At 43.6% G+C, this 16,584-nt stretch overlaps 1 protein-coding gene across 10 annotated transcripts in view; it reads right to left on the bottom strand.

Annotated features, from left to right (window-relative positions):
- LOC144495209 (nipped-B-like protein) overlaps positions 1 to 16,584 on the bottom strand; it is a 728,344-nt gene that overhangs the window by 20,146 nt on the left and 691,614 nt on the right. For all 10 annotated transcript variants that reach the window (XM_078215273.1, XM_078215271.1, XM_078215278.1 and 7 more), the window contains 3 exons: positions 14,935 to 15,081; positions 12,424 to 12,698; positions 1,263 to 1,437 (listed from right to left, as the gene is read on the bottom strand). In XM_078215273.1, coding sequence (XP_078071399.1) covers positions 1,263 to 1,437; positions 12,424 to 12,698; positions 14,935 to 15,081 — 597 coding nt within the window. The remainder of the gene's footprint in view (positions 1 to 1,262; positions 1,438 to 12,423; positions 12,699 to 14,934; positions 15,082 to 16,584) is intronic.

The raw sequence follows: 16,584 nt of genomic DNA, 5'->3' as shown, positions 1-16,584 counted from the left end.
TAAGAGGCAACTTGATGAACATCGTTAAGATCCTGAGAGGTCTTGACAGGGTGGATGCGGAGATCTTTCCTCTTGTCAGAGAATCTAAACCAGGGGTTACTGTTTAAAAACAAGGGGTTGTGCATTTAAGACAGTGATAAGGAGATTTTTTTTCTCTGAGGGTCATGAGTCTGCCTCAAAAGGCAGTTGAAGTAGTCTTTGAATATTTTTAAGCAGAACTCGATAGATTCTTGATTAACGCAGGGGATGAAAGGTTACTGGGGGAATCGGCAAGAACGTGGGGTTGACGTTAGAACCAGATCAGCCACGATCTTATTGAGTGGAGGAGCTCAGGGGATCGAGTGGTCCACTCCTACGGCTATCTGCATGTTCGAATGGACAACCTCACATTTTTCCACATTAAGCACCATCTGCCAAATGTTTGCCCTCTCACTTAACCTATCTATATCTGTGTCTCCTCTTCACATCTTCCCTTCCTACCTTCCTTTCTATCTTCAGCAAATTTGATTACAATACATTCTATCCCTTCATCCAAGTCATTAATATGGGTCCCATGACTGATGCCGGTGGCATTCCACTCGTTTCAAACGTGAAAATGACCCATTTATCCAGACTCTGTTAGGCAGTCCTCTATCTGTGCGAATGTCACCCCAGCACTATGAGCCATCTTGTGCAGCAACCTTTTACGTGGCACCTTATTGAATGTCTTTTAAAAATCTAAATACTATTTCTACTGCTTCCCCTTTATCCATCTTGCTCATCACACCTTCAAAAAACTCTCATACATTCAACAAACACAATTTCCCTCTTACAAAATCATGTTGACTCTGACTATATTATGATTTTCTTGTCCTGCTGTTGCTTCCTTAATAAGGGATTTCAGTGTTTTTCCATGATAGTTAACTGGCCTATAGTTTCCTGCTTTCCACCTCTCTCCCTTCTTGTATAGAGTGGTTCAGTTTATGCATTTAGATGCAAACCAATAGTTGGCCAGACCACCTGCAATTGACACACAGTCACTGACCCCATCCTTGACTTCATAGTTCACAATATTATTTCTGCACCTGACTGGGTCATCACAAGAGTATAAGCATCAGTCACAAATTCACCCCATCACAAGGACAACATCTTAGCCAAGACTGCTGCTGCACTGCCAATTTCAATTTATTTAAATAAATATAGAAGGGGCGGGTTCTGTTCTACTGAAACAGAATCTTAAACGACTGGAAACAGCAAACTCCCCCAAAGAATCTGAGACTTACATCTAAGTACTGTTTGACGATATTCCTCTTCACTGTTTCTGTTATTTCGGCGTGTCCTACTCCATTTCTCAGGAAATCCAGTGTTTGTCTGGGGTTAAAGTGCACTCCTGATTTCCTGTTTACCGCTTTGTCGTACACTTTTGCAGATTCAGAAGGAGAATATTTCTGGATTTTACTGGAGAGAGAGAGAGAGAGAGAGAGACATGATTGTTGAACGTAGCTGTTGGCTCAAAGTCTAAAGGATGAAAAGCATTCCTGAAAACACAAGGTAACGTGGTGCTTTGAAGGAAATCTATGAACAAACAGGTAGAATTCATATGTATTTCGGATATTATGCTTCAGAATTGAGGAAGTGAACACATACTCAAGTATAGCCATTTTTACCCAGAAGCTGTGAAGCACATACATGAGCAGCACTTGCTGACAGCTTTGGTTTTGATGGGTGTTAAACAGACCTGCTGTTTGCCCCATGCATGAATCATAGAATCCCTACATTGCAGAAGGCGGCCATTCAGCCCATCGAGCCTGGACCGACCACAATCCCACCCAGGCTCTATCCCCATAACCCCATGCATTTACCCGAGCTAGTCCCTCTGACACTAAGGGGCAATTTAGCAAGACCAATCCACCTAACCCGAACATTTTTGGACAGTGGGAGGAAACTGGAGCACCGGAGGAAATCCACGCAGACATGGGAAGAACGTGCAGACTCCACACAGACATGACCCGAGGCCGGAATCGAACCCGGGTCCACTGCTGTGAGGCAGCAGTGCTAACCACTGTGCTACCGTGCTGCCCCAAGGCCTTTTAAGTTCTCATTGCAATAAGCAAAGACAAAGAAAAACTTTAAAGCAATTTTCAAAGGAAATTTAAAAGCTTATATGATGGTATTATCTCTTATCTATTCAAAATGTATTCTTAGAATTTTACCTCAGCAAATTAGAAAAACAGACTTTAAAACAAACACACAGAAACTAGTAGCAAGAGTAGACTATTCAGCTCTTCGGGTGTGCTCCTCTATTCAGTATGATCATGGCCGATCTTCGATCTCAATGCCATATTCCCGCTTTCTCCCCATGCCCCATGATGCCATTAAATCTAAAATAAAATCTAGCGCTTTCTCCAATACATTCAGCGACTTGGTCTATCCAGCCTTCTGTGGCAGAGAATTCCATAGGTTCACTACCCTCTCAGTGAAGAATTTGTCCTCATCCCAGTCCTAAAAGATCTATTCTGTATCCTGAGACTATGTCCCCTGGTTCTAGACTCCCCAACCAGGGAAAATACCCTCGCTAGATAGAAACATAGAAGATAGGAGCAGGAGGAGGCCTTTGGCCTTTCGAGCCTGTTCCGCCCTTCATTACGATCATGGCTGATCATCCAACTCCATAGCCTAATCCTGCTTTCTCCCCATAACCTTTGATCCCATTCACCCCAAATGCTATATCTATAGAAAGTCATCTAGTCTGTTCAGCCATTAGAATTTTATACATTTTTATCAGATCTCCTCTCATCCTTCTAAACTCCAGTGAATATAGGCCCAGTCGAACCAACCGTTCCTCATAGGACAGTCCTACCAACCCCTGTATCAGCCTAGTGAACCTCCGCTGCACTCCATCTCTGGAAAGTGCATCCTTTCTTGGCAGGGAGATCAAAATTGCACTCAATATTCCAGTTTTCCAATTTTCTGAATGGAGGTCTGTAACTAGTGGTGTTCCGCTGGGACCTCTGTTGTTTGTCATAAATATAAGTGACTTTGAAGAAAACGTAGCTGGTCTGATTAGCAAGTTTGCAGATGATACTAAGATTGCTGGCGTTGCAGATTGTGAAGATGATTGTCAGAGAATACAGAAGGATATAGATAGGCTGGAAAATTGGACGGAGAAATACTGAGAGAGGCAAGGGAGGAAATTGCTGGGGCCTTGAGAGAAATCTTTGTATCCTCACTGGCTTCAGGGGAGGTCCCAGAGGATTGGAGAATAGCCAATATTGTTCCTTTGTTTAAGAAGGGTAGCAAGAATAATCCAGGTAATTACAGGCTGGTGAGCCTTACATCAGTGGAAGGGTAATTATTGGAGAGGATTCTTCGAGACAGGATTTATTCCCACTTGGAAATAAGTGAACGTATTAGTGAGAAGCAACATGGTTTTGTGAAGGGGAGGTCGTGTCTCTCGAACTTGATTGAGTTTTTCGAGGAAGTGACGAAGATGATTGATGAGGGTAGGGCAGTAGATGTTGTCTACATGGACTTCAGTAAGGCCTTTGACAAGGTCCCTCATGGCAGACTGGTGAAGAAGGTGAAGTTGCATGGGATCAGAGGTGAGCTGGCAAGGTGGATACAAAACTGGCTCGATCAAAGAAGACAGAGGGTAGCAGTGGAAGGGTGCGTTTCTGAATGGAGGGCTGTGACAAGTGGCGTTCCTCAGGGATCAGTGCTGGGACCTTTGCTGTTTGTAATATATAATATATATATATATATAAATGATTTGAGGAAAATGTAACTGGATTGATTAGTAAGTTTGCGGATGACACAAAGGTTGGTGGATTTGCGGATAGGGATGAGGACCATCAGAGGATACAGCAGGATATAGATCAATTGGAGACTTGGGTGGAGAGATGGCAGATGGAGTTTAATCCGGACAAATGTGAGATAATGCATTTTGGAAGGTCTGATACAGATTGGAAATATACAGTAAATGGCAGAACCCTTAGGAGTATTGATAGGCAAAGGGATCTGGGTGTACACAGGTCACTGAAAGTGGCAATGCAGGTGGGGAAGGTAGTCAAGAAGGCATACAGCATGTTTGCCTTCATCGGCCGGGGCACTGAGTTTAAAAATTAGCAAGTCATGTTGCAGCTTTATACAACCTTAGTGAGGCCGCACTTGGAATATAGTGTTCAATTATGGTCGTCGCACTACCAGAAGGATGTGGAGGCTTTGGAGAGGGTACAGAAAAGGTTTACCAGGATGTTGCCTGGTATGGAGGGCATTAGCTATGAGGAGAGGTTGGAGAAACTTGGTTTGTTCTGACTGGAACGATGGAGGTTGAGGGGAGACCTGATAGAAGTCTACATGATTATGAGAAGCATGGACAGAGTGGATAGTCAGAAGCTTTTTCCCAGGGTGGAAGAGTCAATTACTAGGGGGCATAGGTTTAAGGTGTGAGGGGCAAGGTTTAAAGGAGATGTACGAGGCAGATTTTTTACACAGCGGGTGATGGGTTCCTGGAACTCGTTGCCGGGGGAGGTAGTGGAAACGGATACGGTAATGACTTTTAAGGGGCATCTTGACAAATACATGAATAGGATGGGAATAGAGGGAAATGGTCCCCAGAAGGTTAGGTGGTTTTAGTCAAGTCAGGCAGCATGGGCGATGCAGGTTTGGAGAGCCGAAGGGCCTGTTTCTGTGCTGTAATTTTCTTTGTTCTTTATTCTTTGAAATGGCAGATGGAATTTAATCCGGACAAATGCGAGGTGATACATTTTGATAGATCCAATTCAGGTGGGAGCTCTAAAATAAATGGCAGAACCATCAGGAACATAGACACACAGAGATCAGGGAGCACAGGTCCATAGATCCTTAAAAATGGCAGCACTGGAGCAGAAAGATGAAGAAAGCATATGGCATGCTTGCCTTCATCGGCTGGGGCATGGAGTATAAACGTTGGCAAAATATTTTACAGTTATGTAAAATGTTGGTTCGGCCACATTTGTAATAGTGTACACAATTCTGATCACCACACTACCAGAAGAACGTGGAGGCTTTGGAGAGAGTACAGAAAGGGTTTACCAGAATGTTGCCTGGTATGGTGGGTATTAGCTATGAGGAGAGATTGAATAAACTGGGATTGTTCTCTCTGGAAAGACGGAGGCTGAGGGGTGACCTGATAGAAATTCATAAAATTATGAGGTATCGATAGGGTGAACAGTTGGAAGCTTTTTCCCAGGGCAGAAATGATAATTACAAGGGGGAACAAGTTCAAGATAAGTGGGGAAAGATTCAGTGGGGATGTGCGGGGAAGGTTTTTTTTTAAAACAGAGGGTGGTGGGGGCCTGGAATGCACTGCCAAGTGAGGTGGCTGAGGCAGATAGGTTAGCGACATTTAAGACTCATCTGGATAGACACATGAACAGGCGGGATATAGAGGGATACAGGCGGTTGGTCTAGGTAGGACAATGTGATCGGCGCAGGCTTGGTGGGCCGAAGGGCCTGTTCCTGTGCTAAACTGTTGTTTGTGTGGTCTCACCAAGGAACTGTATAACTGCGGTAAGACATCTGTCTACACTTCCCGCTGCCTCGGCAAAGCAGGTAGCATAATTAAGGACCCCACACACCTTGGACATTCTCTCATCCACCTTCCCTCGGGAAAAAGATACAAAAGCCTGAGGACACGTACCAACCGACTCAAGAACAGCTTCTTCCCTGCTGTTGTCAAACCTTTGAGTGGACCTACCTTGCATTAAGTTGATCTTTCTCTACATCCTAGCTATGACTGTAACACTACATTCTGCACTCGTTTCCTTCTCTATGAACAGTATGCGTGAAAGAAACAATACTTTTCATTGTATACTAATACAGGTGACAATAATAAATCAAATCAAGAAGTTTGGTTGAGTGGCACTGCCACTTGGGTTCTCAATAGGGTATGTCTGACCACTGTTGGCCTATTGGTTTACAGAGACTGCGTTTACTGAGAACATTACAGCCTAAAATATATTTTGTATTTCTGGTGTGTTATCCTTAAAATCAGGGTAGATTTGTGTCGAAAAGGGGGAATGAAGGAAAATTTGATTCTAGTCAAACTTTCCATGTTTAATAAATGTATTTTTCTATTAAAACCAAATTGGCAGTCCTGGGACTCTGTTCTTCCATGTTTTCTGAAAAAAAGTAACAGGTACGGTCTTTTGAGCCAAGGTTCCATTTTGGGACCTTACCGTCCAGCAGTAACATCAACTAGGATTATAACACAGGCCCTATTCACCCATCATCTTGGCATTCACGGACCTAAATTGCTTCCTGGTTTGACAACACTCATTTAAAAAATTTCACCTTTGCTTACATACTCCCTCACAGTGAGAAAGGGAGGAAAGGGCTGAGATTACACACAAAGGAGCATAAAATCCAGATAAATGCGTATTAGGAGGAGGATTAGGCCACTCAGCCCCTTGAGCCTGCTCCACCATTCAATAAGGAACAAATACTGTGTGTCCTTGATAGGTATGTCCCTGTCAGGCAGGGAGGAAATGGCCGAGTGAGGGAACCATGGTTCATAAAAGAGGTGGCATGTCTTTCAAAAAGGAAGAAGGAAGCTTATGTAGGGATGAGGAAACAAGGTTCAGATGGCTCGATTGAGGGTTACAAGTTAGCAAGGAATGAGCTGAAAAAGGGGCTGAGGAGAGCTAGGAGGGGACATGAGAAGTCCTTGGCGGGTCGGATCAAGGAAAACCCCAAGGCATTTTACTCTTATGTGAGGAATAAAAGAATGACCAGGGTGAGGTTAGGGCCGGTCAAGGACAGTAGTGGGAACTTGTGTATGGAGTCAGTAGAGATAGGAGAGGTGATGAATGAATACTTTTCTTCAGTGTTCACCAAGGAGAGGGGCCATGTTTTTGAGGAAGAGAAGGTGTGACAGGCTAATAGGCTGGAGGAAGTAGATGTTCGGAGGGAGGATGTACTAGCAGTTTTGAATAAACTGAAGGTCGATAAGTCCCCTGGGCCTGATGAAATATATCCGAGGATTCTTTGGGAGACAAGGGATGAGATTGCAGAGCCTTTGGCTTTGATCTTTGGGTCCTCACTGTCCACGGGGATGGTGCCAGAAGATTGGAGAGTGGCAAATGTTGTGCCTTTGTTTAAAAAGGGCTGCAGGGAAAAGCCTGGGAACTACAGGCTAGTGAGCCTCACATCTGTGGTGGGTAAATTGTTGGAAGGTATTTTGAGAGACAGGATCTACAGGCATTTAGAGACGCAAGGACTGATTAGGGACAGTCAGCATGGCTTTGTGAGTGGAAAATCATGTCTCACAAATTTGATTGAGTTTTTTGAAGGGGTAACCAAGAAGGTAGATGAGGGCAGTGCAGTTGATGTTGTCTACATGGACTTTAGCAAGGCCTTTGACAAAGTACCGCATGGTAGGTTGTTGCATAAGGTTAAATCTCACAGGATCCAGGGTGTAAATCTAAATGGATACAAAATGGTTGTAGAGGGTTGTTTTTCAAACTGGAGGCTTGTGACCAACGGTGTGCCTCAGGGATCAGTGCTGGGCCCACTGTTATTTGTCATTTATATTAATGATTTGGATGAGAATATAGGAAGCATGGTTAGTGTCATTTGCAGATGACACTAAGATTGGTGGCATAGTGGACAATGAAGAAAATTATCTCCAATTGCCCTGATCAATTGGGCCAGTGGGCTGACGAATGGCAGATGGAGTTTAATTTAGACAAATGCGAGGTGATGCATTTTGGTAGATTGAACCAGGGCAGAACTTACTTTGTTAATGATAGGGCATTAGGGAGAGTTACAGAACAAAGAGATCTAGGGGTACATGTTCATAGCTCCTTGAAAGTGGAGTCACAGGTGGACAGAGTGGTGAAGAAGGCATTCGGCATGCTTGGTTTCATCAGTCAGAACATTGAATACAGGAGTTGGGACGTCTTCTTGAAGTTGTACAAGACATTGGTAAGGCTACACTTGGAATACTGTGTGCAATTCTGGTCACCCTATTATAGAAAGGATATTATTAAACTAGAAAGAGTGCAGAAAAGATTTACTAGGATGCTACCGGGACTTGATGGATTGAGTTATAAGGAGAGGCTGGATAGACTGGGACTTTTTTCTCTGGAGCGTAGGAGGCTGAGGGGTGGTCTTATAGAGGTCTATAAAATAATGAGGGGCACAGATCGGCTAGATAGTCAATATCTGTTCCCAAAGGTAGGGGAGTCTAAAACTAGAGAGCATAGGTTTAAGGTGAGAGGGCAGAGATACAAAAGAGTCCAGAGGGGCAATTTTTTCACACAGAGAGTGGTGAGTGTCTGTAACAAGTTGCCAGAGGTAGTAGTAGAGGCGGGTACAATTTTGTCTCTTAAAAAACATTTAGATAGTTACATGGGTATGATGGGTATGGAGGGATATGGGCCAAATGCGGGCAATTGGGATTAGCTCAGGGGTTTTAAAAAAGGGCGGCATGGACAAGTTGGGCCGAAGGGCCTGTTTCCATGCTGTAAACCTCTATGACATCACTCACCACATCCTGCCATCCAGAAATAGATCCATTTATGCCAACTCTGCTTCCTATTAGCTTGCAAATTTTCAATCCATGTTAGCCCCTACATCATGAGCTTTTATCTTACAAATAACCTTTGATCTGGCAACTTATCAAATGTCTTCTGGAAATCCAAGTACAGTACATCCACCGGTTCCCCTGTATCCACAGCATCTGTGACTCCTACAAAGAGTTCCCAATAAATTGGTTGAACATAATTTCCCTTTCAGAAAACCACACCAACTCCGCCTGATTGCCTTGAATTTTCTAAGTGCCTTGCTCTTGCATCTTTAATGATAACTAACATCTTTGCTGATGGCACAAAGATAGGTGGGAAAGTAAATTATGAAGACTATGTAAGGGGGCTACAAAGGGACATAGATAAATGCCATTTTTCCTGCACAGATGTTAGGCTAACTGGCCTGTAACTTTCTGCTTTCTGTCTCTCTCCCTTTTTGAATAAAGGGGTTACTTTACAATCTTCCAATCTAATGAAATGTTTCCTGAATCACTGAAACTTTGGAAAATTAAAACCAATGCATCAACTATCTCATTAACCTCTTCTTTCAAGACCTTAGGGTGAAGTGTACCCGGACCAGCCTGCAGAGCCAACAATTTACCCAGTACCACTTCCCAGGTGTTTGTGATTTTCCTGAGTTCCCTCCCATTTCCTGATTTACAGCTATTTCTGTGATGTTACTTGTGTTCTCCATGATGCCTGTTTAATTCATCCGCCATAGTCCTGCCTTCCATTATCGATTCTCCTGATACACTTTCTGTAGGACTATCGCTCACTTTTGTTAACTCTTTTCTTATTTAAAAATCTATTGAAACTCTTACTGTCTGTCTTCATCATAGAATCATACAGCATAGAAGAGGCCCATCAGTTCATCATGTCAAAACTGACACATTAGAAGTACCTGAACTCCCACCTAATCTCATCTGCCAGCACTTGGCCCATAGCCCTGATTGTTACGATGTGCCAATTGCTCATCCAGATACTTCTAAAAGGATGTGAGGCAACCCACCTCCACCACCCTCCCAGGCAGCGCATTCCAAACCATCACCATCTTCTGGGTAAAAAAGTTTATCTTCACATTCCTCCTAAACCTCCTGCCCCTCGCCTTGAACCTATGTCCCCTTGTGACTGACCCTTAAACCAAGAAGAATAGCTGTTCCTTATCCACTCTGTCCATGTCTCTCATGACTTGGTACACCTCGATCAGGTCGCCCCTCAGTCTTCTCTGTTCCAACGAAAACAACCCAAGCATATTCAACCTTTCTCCATCCTAGGTAACATTCTGGTGAATCCCCTCTGCACCCCGTCCAGTGCAATCACATCCTTCCTATAATGTGGTGACCAGAATTGCACACAGTGCTCCCCCTGTGGCCTCACCAAAGTTCTATACAACCCCAACATGACTTCCTTGCTTTTGTAATCTATGCCTCGGTTGATAAAGGCGAGTGTCCCATATGCCTTTTTCACCACCCTACTAACATGCCCTTTCACTTTCAGAGATCTGTGGACAAACACACCAAGGTCCCTTTGTTCCACAGAACTTCCTAGTGTCCTACCATTCATTGAGTAATTTCTTGTCAAATTATTCCTTCCAAAGTGTATCACCTCACACTTTTCAGGGTTAAGTTCCATCTGCCACTTATCTACCCATTTGACCATTTCATCTATATCTTCTTGTAGCTCAAAACACTCTCTGCCTCACTGTTAACAACCCGTCCAATCTTTGTCATCTGCAAACTTACTAATCCTACCCCCCATATCTGTCATTTATATAAATGACGAATAATAGGGAGCCCAACACAGATCCCTGTGGTACGCCACTGAAAACTGGCTTCCAGTCACCAAAGCAGTCTTCTGTCATCACCCTCTATCTCCTACAACTGAGCCAATTTTGAATCCACTTTATCAAATTACCCTGTATCCTGTGTGAATTTACCTTCTTTACAAGTCTCCCATGTGGGACCTTGTCAAAGGCTTTGCTGAAATCCACATAAACTACATCGACTGCACTAACCCTCGTCTACACACCTGGTCACCTTCTCAAAAAATTCAATCAAATGTTAGGCATGACCTCCCTCTGACGAAGCCATGCTGACTATCCCTGATCAAGCTTTGCCTCTCCAAGTGGAGATAGATACTCTCCTGAAGCTTCTCTAATAAGTTTCCCTACCACTGACGTGAGACTCACTGGTCTGTAGTTTACATTACTGGCTGGCTTCCTCTCGCACTCTAGTTTTCTTCAATCTTTTTGTCATCCTTTGATGTTCTTTATATTCTTTCCAATCTTCTGACCTGCCACCTGTCTTTGTGCAAATATATCCTCTCTCTAAGTTTAATACAGTCTTTAACTTTTTAGTTAACCACGGATGACAGGCCCTTCCTTTGGAATTTTTCTTTCTCATTGGAACGTGTCTATTCTGAAATATCCCATTTATTATCTGCCACCGAACCTCTATCGATCCATTCCTTAAGCACATTTGCCAGTTGATTCTTGCTACTCTGCTTTCATCCCCCATAATTTCCCTTATTGCACCTCAGACGCACTCTTCTCTCCTTCAAACTGAAGGCAAAATTCAGTCATATTATGGTCGCTGCTACCAGGGGTGCCTTCACAAGGTTATCAATTAATCCAGTCTCATTTCACATCACCAGGCCTAGCATGTGGTTGGCTCCAGAACATGCTATTCTCAGAAATTACCTTGAATATATTCTATGAACTCCTCAACTACACTACCTTCGTCCACCTGATTTTTCCAATCTATATGAAATAAATTGTAATATGAAAAGCTAAAATAAAGCTCCCAGTGTAGTTGTTGGGGAGAAAAGTCTAAGCGTCCCTGGGTGGGCTCGAACCACCAACCATGTAGATTAAAATCCCCTTGATTAAAACCATACCTTTCTGAGAAGTTCTCTTCTTTTATACTCTGTCCTACTCTGGTGTCAATATAAGGACTTTGAAACACTAACCTAGAGCAGATGGATTTTTTATCTTGCTCAGTGGATCAGCTCAGATATGACAGAAAGCAAGGTCCACATACTGGAAAACATTCATAAAACAGCTGACTGGCTTCCTCCTGTTCATATGAAATCAGGATTCTCTCAAACCTTGTCAATCAAGAGTCTATCTAACTCAACCTTACACATGTTGAATGACTCTGCCTCTGCGTCTCTCTGGGGAAGAGAATTCCATTTCTCCAAACTTCCTGGAATTTACAGGAGCAATATCCTAGGGGAATCTGAAACCAAAAGAGAAAACACTGGAAAATCTCAGCAGGTCTGGCAGCATCTGTAAGGAGAGAAAAGAGCTGATGTTTCGAGTCCAGATGATTCTTTGTCAAAGCTTTGACTCGAAACGTCAGCTCTTTTCTCTCCTTCCAGATGCTGCCAGACCTGCTGAGATTTTCCAGCATTTTCTCTTTTGGTTTCAATATCCTCGGGGATGTTGTACGGAATGATGGAATCAATGTTACCTGTTTGAAAAATCAAATCAAAATCAACGCTCTTCGCTGTACAAAGTTTTTAAAGTTTATTTATGAGTGCCATAAGTAGGCTTACATTAACACCGCAATGAAGTTACTGTGGAATTCCCCGAGTCGCCACACTCGGCGCCTGTTCGGGTACACTGAGGGAGAATTTAGCACAGCCAATGCACCAACCAGCACATCTTTCGGACTGCAAACATTAATGCAGAATGAACAGACAGAAAGATAAGGGAAGGATTTGATCTTGAGAACTGTGAAAGGTTCAACGTTAATTTCTGTTGAAAGGTAATAGAGCTGAAAGTGTTGATTATGTTTTTTTCCCTACACATGCTGCTGACCAGCTGAGTTTTTCCAGCATCTATTGTTTTTAATTGAACAAAAGCTTGATCTCATACCTGTCTGAGAAGCCATACAGGTTCTTTAGATGTTGTTTCAGGACCAATAACAATAGGATTCCCTGAGAAGCATTCACAAACTCCACGAGAGGGGTCGAGTCTGCAGGCAACCGAGAGAGCACATCTTCCAGATCATCATCCTCATCATCACTTGAGTCAGAGTTGACACGTTTTCTGGTCCTACGGGGTCGCTGTATCTCATCCTCACTTTCACTCTCACTGTCTCCAGAGCTCGAGGATTTTCTTTCCTTGGGTGGCGCTTCTTTCAACAGAGACTGAAAATGACAAGCAGGCAGTTTAAAACTTAGCTGTCTAATGTTCCCTTTGAAAATGAAGCCCAACCAACCCTGATACAGGTCGCTATTAAAGGCAGTATTACTGCACACCGTTTATAATGTCCTAACATAGCTCACTTCCAGGCAATATCATTGAATATAGCACAGACACGCCATGATACTTTCTGTATCATTGAAGACCCTGTTAGGCACACCCTGTTACAACTCAATGTTTTTAGGCAGAATCACTGAATTAAGAGTAGACACTATCTAATGCAACTTGCTGTTTGGGAGGATACTTCGCTGGCTAGGGGCAACAGTCTTAGGATAAGGGGTTGCCATTTAAGGCTGAGATTCTGAGAAATTTCTTCACAAGTCTGACAGCGAACATAGAAAAGTAGAAACTAGGAGCTGGAGTAGGCCATTTGGCTCTTCGAGTCTGCTCTGCCATTCAATATGCTCATGGCTGATCCCCTATCTTAATGCCATATTCCTGCTTTCTTCCCATACCCCATGATGCTATTAAAATCTAAAAATTTATCTCTGGATCTCAACCCCGAAGAGAAGTAGAGCTCTGCAGAAGGCAGAGAGTGGCTGTGGAGGGGTCTTTCTCTGCATGGAGGTCAGTGACCAGTGGAGTGCCCCAGGGATCTGTTCTGGGACCCTTGCTGTTTGTCATTTTCATAAATGACCTGGATGAGGAAGTGGAGGGATGGGTTGGTAAGTTTGCTGACGACACCAAGGTAGGTGGTGTTGTGGATAGTTTGGAGGGATGTCAGAAGTTGCAGCGAGACATAGATAGAATGCAAGACTGGGCGGAGAAGTGGCAGATGGACTTCAACCCGGATAAGTGTGTGGTGATCCATTTTGGCAGATCCAATGGGATGAAGCAGCAGTATAATATGAAGGGTACCATTCTTAGCAGTGTAGAGGATCAGAAGGACCTTGGGGTCCGGGTCCATAGGACTCTTAAATCGGCCTCGCAGGTGGAGGATGCGGTCAAGAAGGCGTACGGCGTACTGGCCTTCATTAATCGAGGGATTGAGTTTAGGAGTCGGGAGATAATGCTGCAGCTTTATAGGACCCTGGTTAGACCCCACTTGGAGTACTGCGCGCAGTTCTGGTCACCTCATTACAGGAAAGATGTTGAAGCCATTGAAAGGGTGCAGAGGAGATTTACAAGGATGTTGCCTGGATTGGGGGGCATGCCTTATGAGGATAGGTTGAGGGAGCTTGGTCTCTTCTCCCTGGAGAGACGAAGGATGAGAGGTGACCTGATAGAGGTTTACAAGATGTTGAGAGGTCTGGATAGGGTAGACTCTCAGAGGCTATTTCCAAGGGCTGAAATGGTTGCTACGAGAGGACACAGGTTTAAGGTGCTGGGGGGTAGGTACAGAGGAGATGTCAGGGGTAAGTTTTTCACTCAGAGGGTGGTGGGTGAGTGGAATCGGCTGACGTCGGTGGTGGTGGAGGCAAACTCGTTGGGGTCTTTTAAGAGACTTCTGGATGAGTACATGGGATTTAATGGGATTGAGGGCTATAGATAGGCCTAGAGGTGGGGATGTGATCGGCGCAACTTGTGGGCCGAAGGGCCTGTTTGTGCTGTGGCTTTCTATGTTCTATGTTAAGTACATTCAGGTCAAGAAGGGAATGCAGACAGAGATGCAAAGAAAAGTGGAGTTGAGCACACAATCAGATCAACTATGATCTTATTGAATGATAGAGCAGGCTCAAGGGGCTAAGTGGCCCACTGTTGCTCCTACTTGTGTTATGTTCTTGAATGCAATAGAAGGTATGCTGGGCACAGCTTGCAAGAAGTCGCCTCACTCTGGCACTGTCTTGGAAAAAATATCTAAATTTAAATTTATAATATAAACAGTACAAACAAACCCTGATACAGCTCACTAACAAGGCAGTATCTCTGAATGCAGTGTAAACTCACCGACATACCACCAGGCAGTATCAATGAAAACATCATAGACACTGCCTGCTACAGTTCAATGTACCAGATAGCATCAACCATAGACACACTGTGATACTGTGTGGAGTATATCAGTAAACGCAGAGAACAAAGTGAAATAAACAAGAGGCAGTTCCTCATAATCAAGTAGCCCAGCTGGAGGTTTTAAAAAAAAGGCTCGCTGGATGTATCTCTGGCTCATCATAGATATACTCAACCTCATCTTCAATTCAAGTTTCGGTCTTGATTTGTTGATACAGACCCAAATTTACGTACCTCCCTGAATGACTGCAGCAGGTTACTTCCAGAAACTGAAAGCGTGATGTCAATGTGATGCATAATAAACAGAGGCTCCTCTTGCGTCTGGAAAGGGAAACAGGCCAAGTTGTCTGCTATGTACAGCAGCAGGTTCACCTCAGTTTTCTATAGAGAAGAAAAACAAAGTTTGAACAGGTTCAAATTCCCATTTTAGTTCTTAGGTAATCCTCATCCACCATCAGTCATCTTTCATTGAAATAACTGGTACAGCACGAGATTGCACAATGCCAGAACACTCTTTCACATCCTGCCAACATGGCATGATGTCCAGATACTGAATGGGCAGCATTACAATGGAAAATATGATGGGGCAAACTACCTCCAAATCCTTACAACCTCCAACCCTCCAGCACACTGAAATGGAAGCTTGGCTTTGAATCTGCTATTCAGCTCTCTGAAGGAGCTGAGAGGAGAAGGCACACAGGGAGGGAAGAATGAGGAAGAATATATGGAGAAGTCATACTCTGGATGTCTAGGGGAGTTTTCACCTTTCTTGTAACACATCTGACTGATCAGCACATGCCATGCCTGATGTCCACTGAAGTGCTGAACACTTAACATCCTGGCAGCCTATCCAGCGGCAACAGTTGCTACTGCTGTTTGTCCAGAGTGCTGCTCACAACATCTAACAGCAGGTAGGGGCAAAGGGAAGAAGTGGAGAGTCCAGCACAAAAGCAAGAGAAACTGAGTCATACTGATCCGAATAAACAATGGAAAATAGAGAGTTAGTATTAAAGGTGGCAAAATCCACTTATTTAAGCACTGTAGCCAGCAATCATAAATGCAGATTTCACAACTGAAGGATCAAATGTAATATAGTGGGCATGGTAAAACTGGCCCAGGCTATTTAAATAAAAAGTTTAAAATGCTGGAAACGTGCCAGAGTCAGGCAGCATCTGTAGAAAGAAACAGAGTAAATGTTTCAGTTCGTGATGACCTTTCATCAGAACTCAGAAGATCCTCCGTATGGCTTCCCAGATATGGGGGCTCAAGGGCCGAGGCAGGACACATTTCTCTATTGGATTACTAACTATCACTTTGCAACAAGCTCATCGAGTGTCTTATTTCTGAAGCAAACCTTTGATAAGTCTCTGATGTGGCTAATATATAGACCAAAACTCTGCTGTTTGTGATATTGTGTGCTTGCCATTGTAATGTAAAAGTGCTCGGCAGAGAAAGAGTTAATGTGGGACTGAGGAACAATATGATGTATAGAGTCACCTGGTATTAGATTTAGAGAACACTCTGGAAGACTATTGGCAAGGAAGCAGCACCATGCATGGCAGTAACCTGGGATCTGTAACCAACAGTTCAGGTTTGAATGTCTCTCAATCTCATCATTGAGACATATAAAGAACCCATATTACAACACACACCAGCCTAGTCACACATCCTTTCAACTGCTCACAGTTTGGTAAAACCCCACAGAGCACGAGAATGGATGACTACAAAATAAAGTTTTTTAAAAAACATTTTTTCACAGAATGTGGGTATCACCAGCTAGGCCAGCATTTATTGCCCATCTCTAATTCCCCTTGAGAATTTGGTGGCAAGTTGCTTTTCTGAACCGTTGCTGTCCACATGGAGAGTGTACAACCAAAGTGCTGT

The sequence above is a fragment of the Mustelus asterias genome, chromosome 6 (assembly GCF_964213995.1).
Source record: "Mustelus asterias chromosome 6, sMusAst1.hap1.1, whole genome shotgun sequence".
Taxonomy (NCBI): Eukaryota; Metazoa; Chordata; class Chondrichthyes; order Carcharhiniformes; family Triakidae; genus Mustelus; species Mustelus asterias.
Note: the sequence above shows the minus strand (reverse complement) of the source record. Positions and strands in the feature narration are given on the sequence as shown.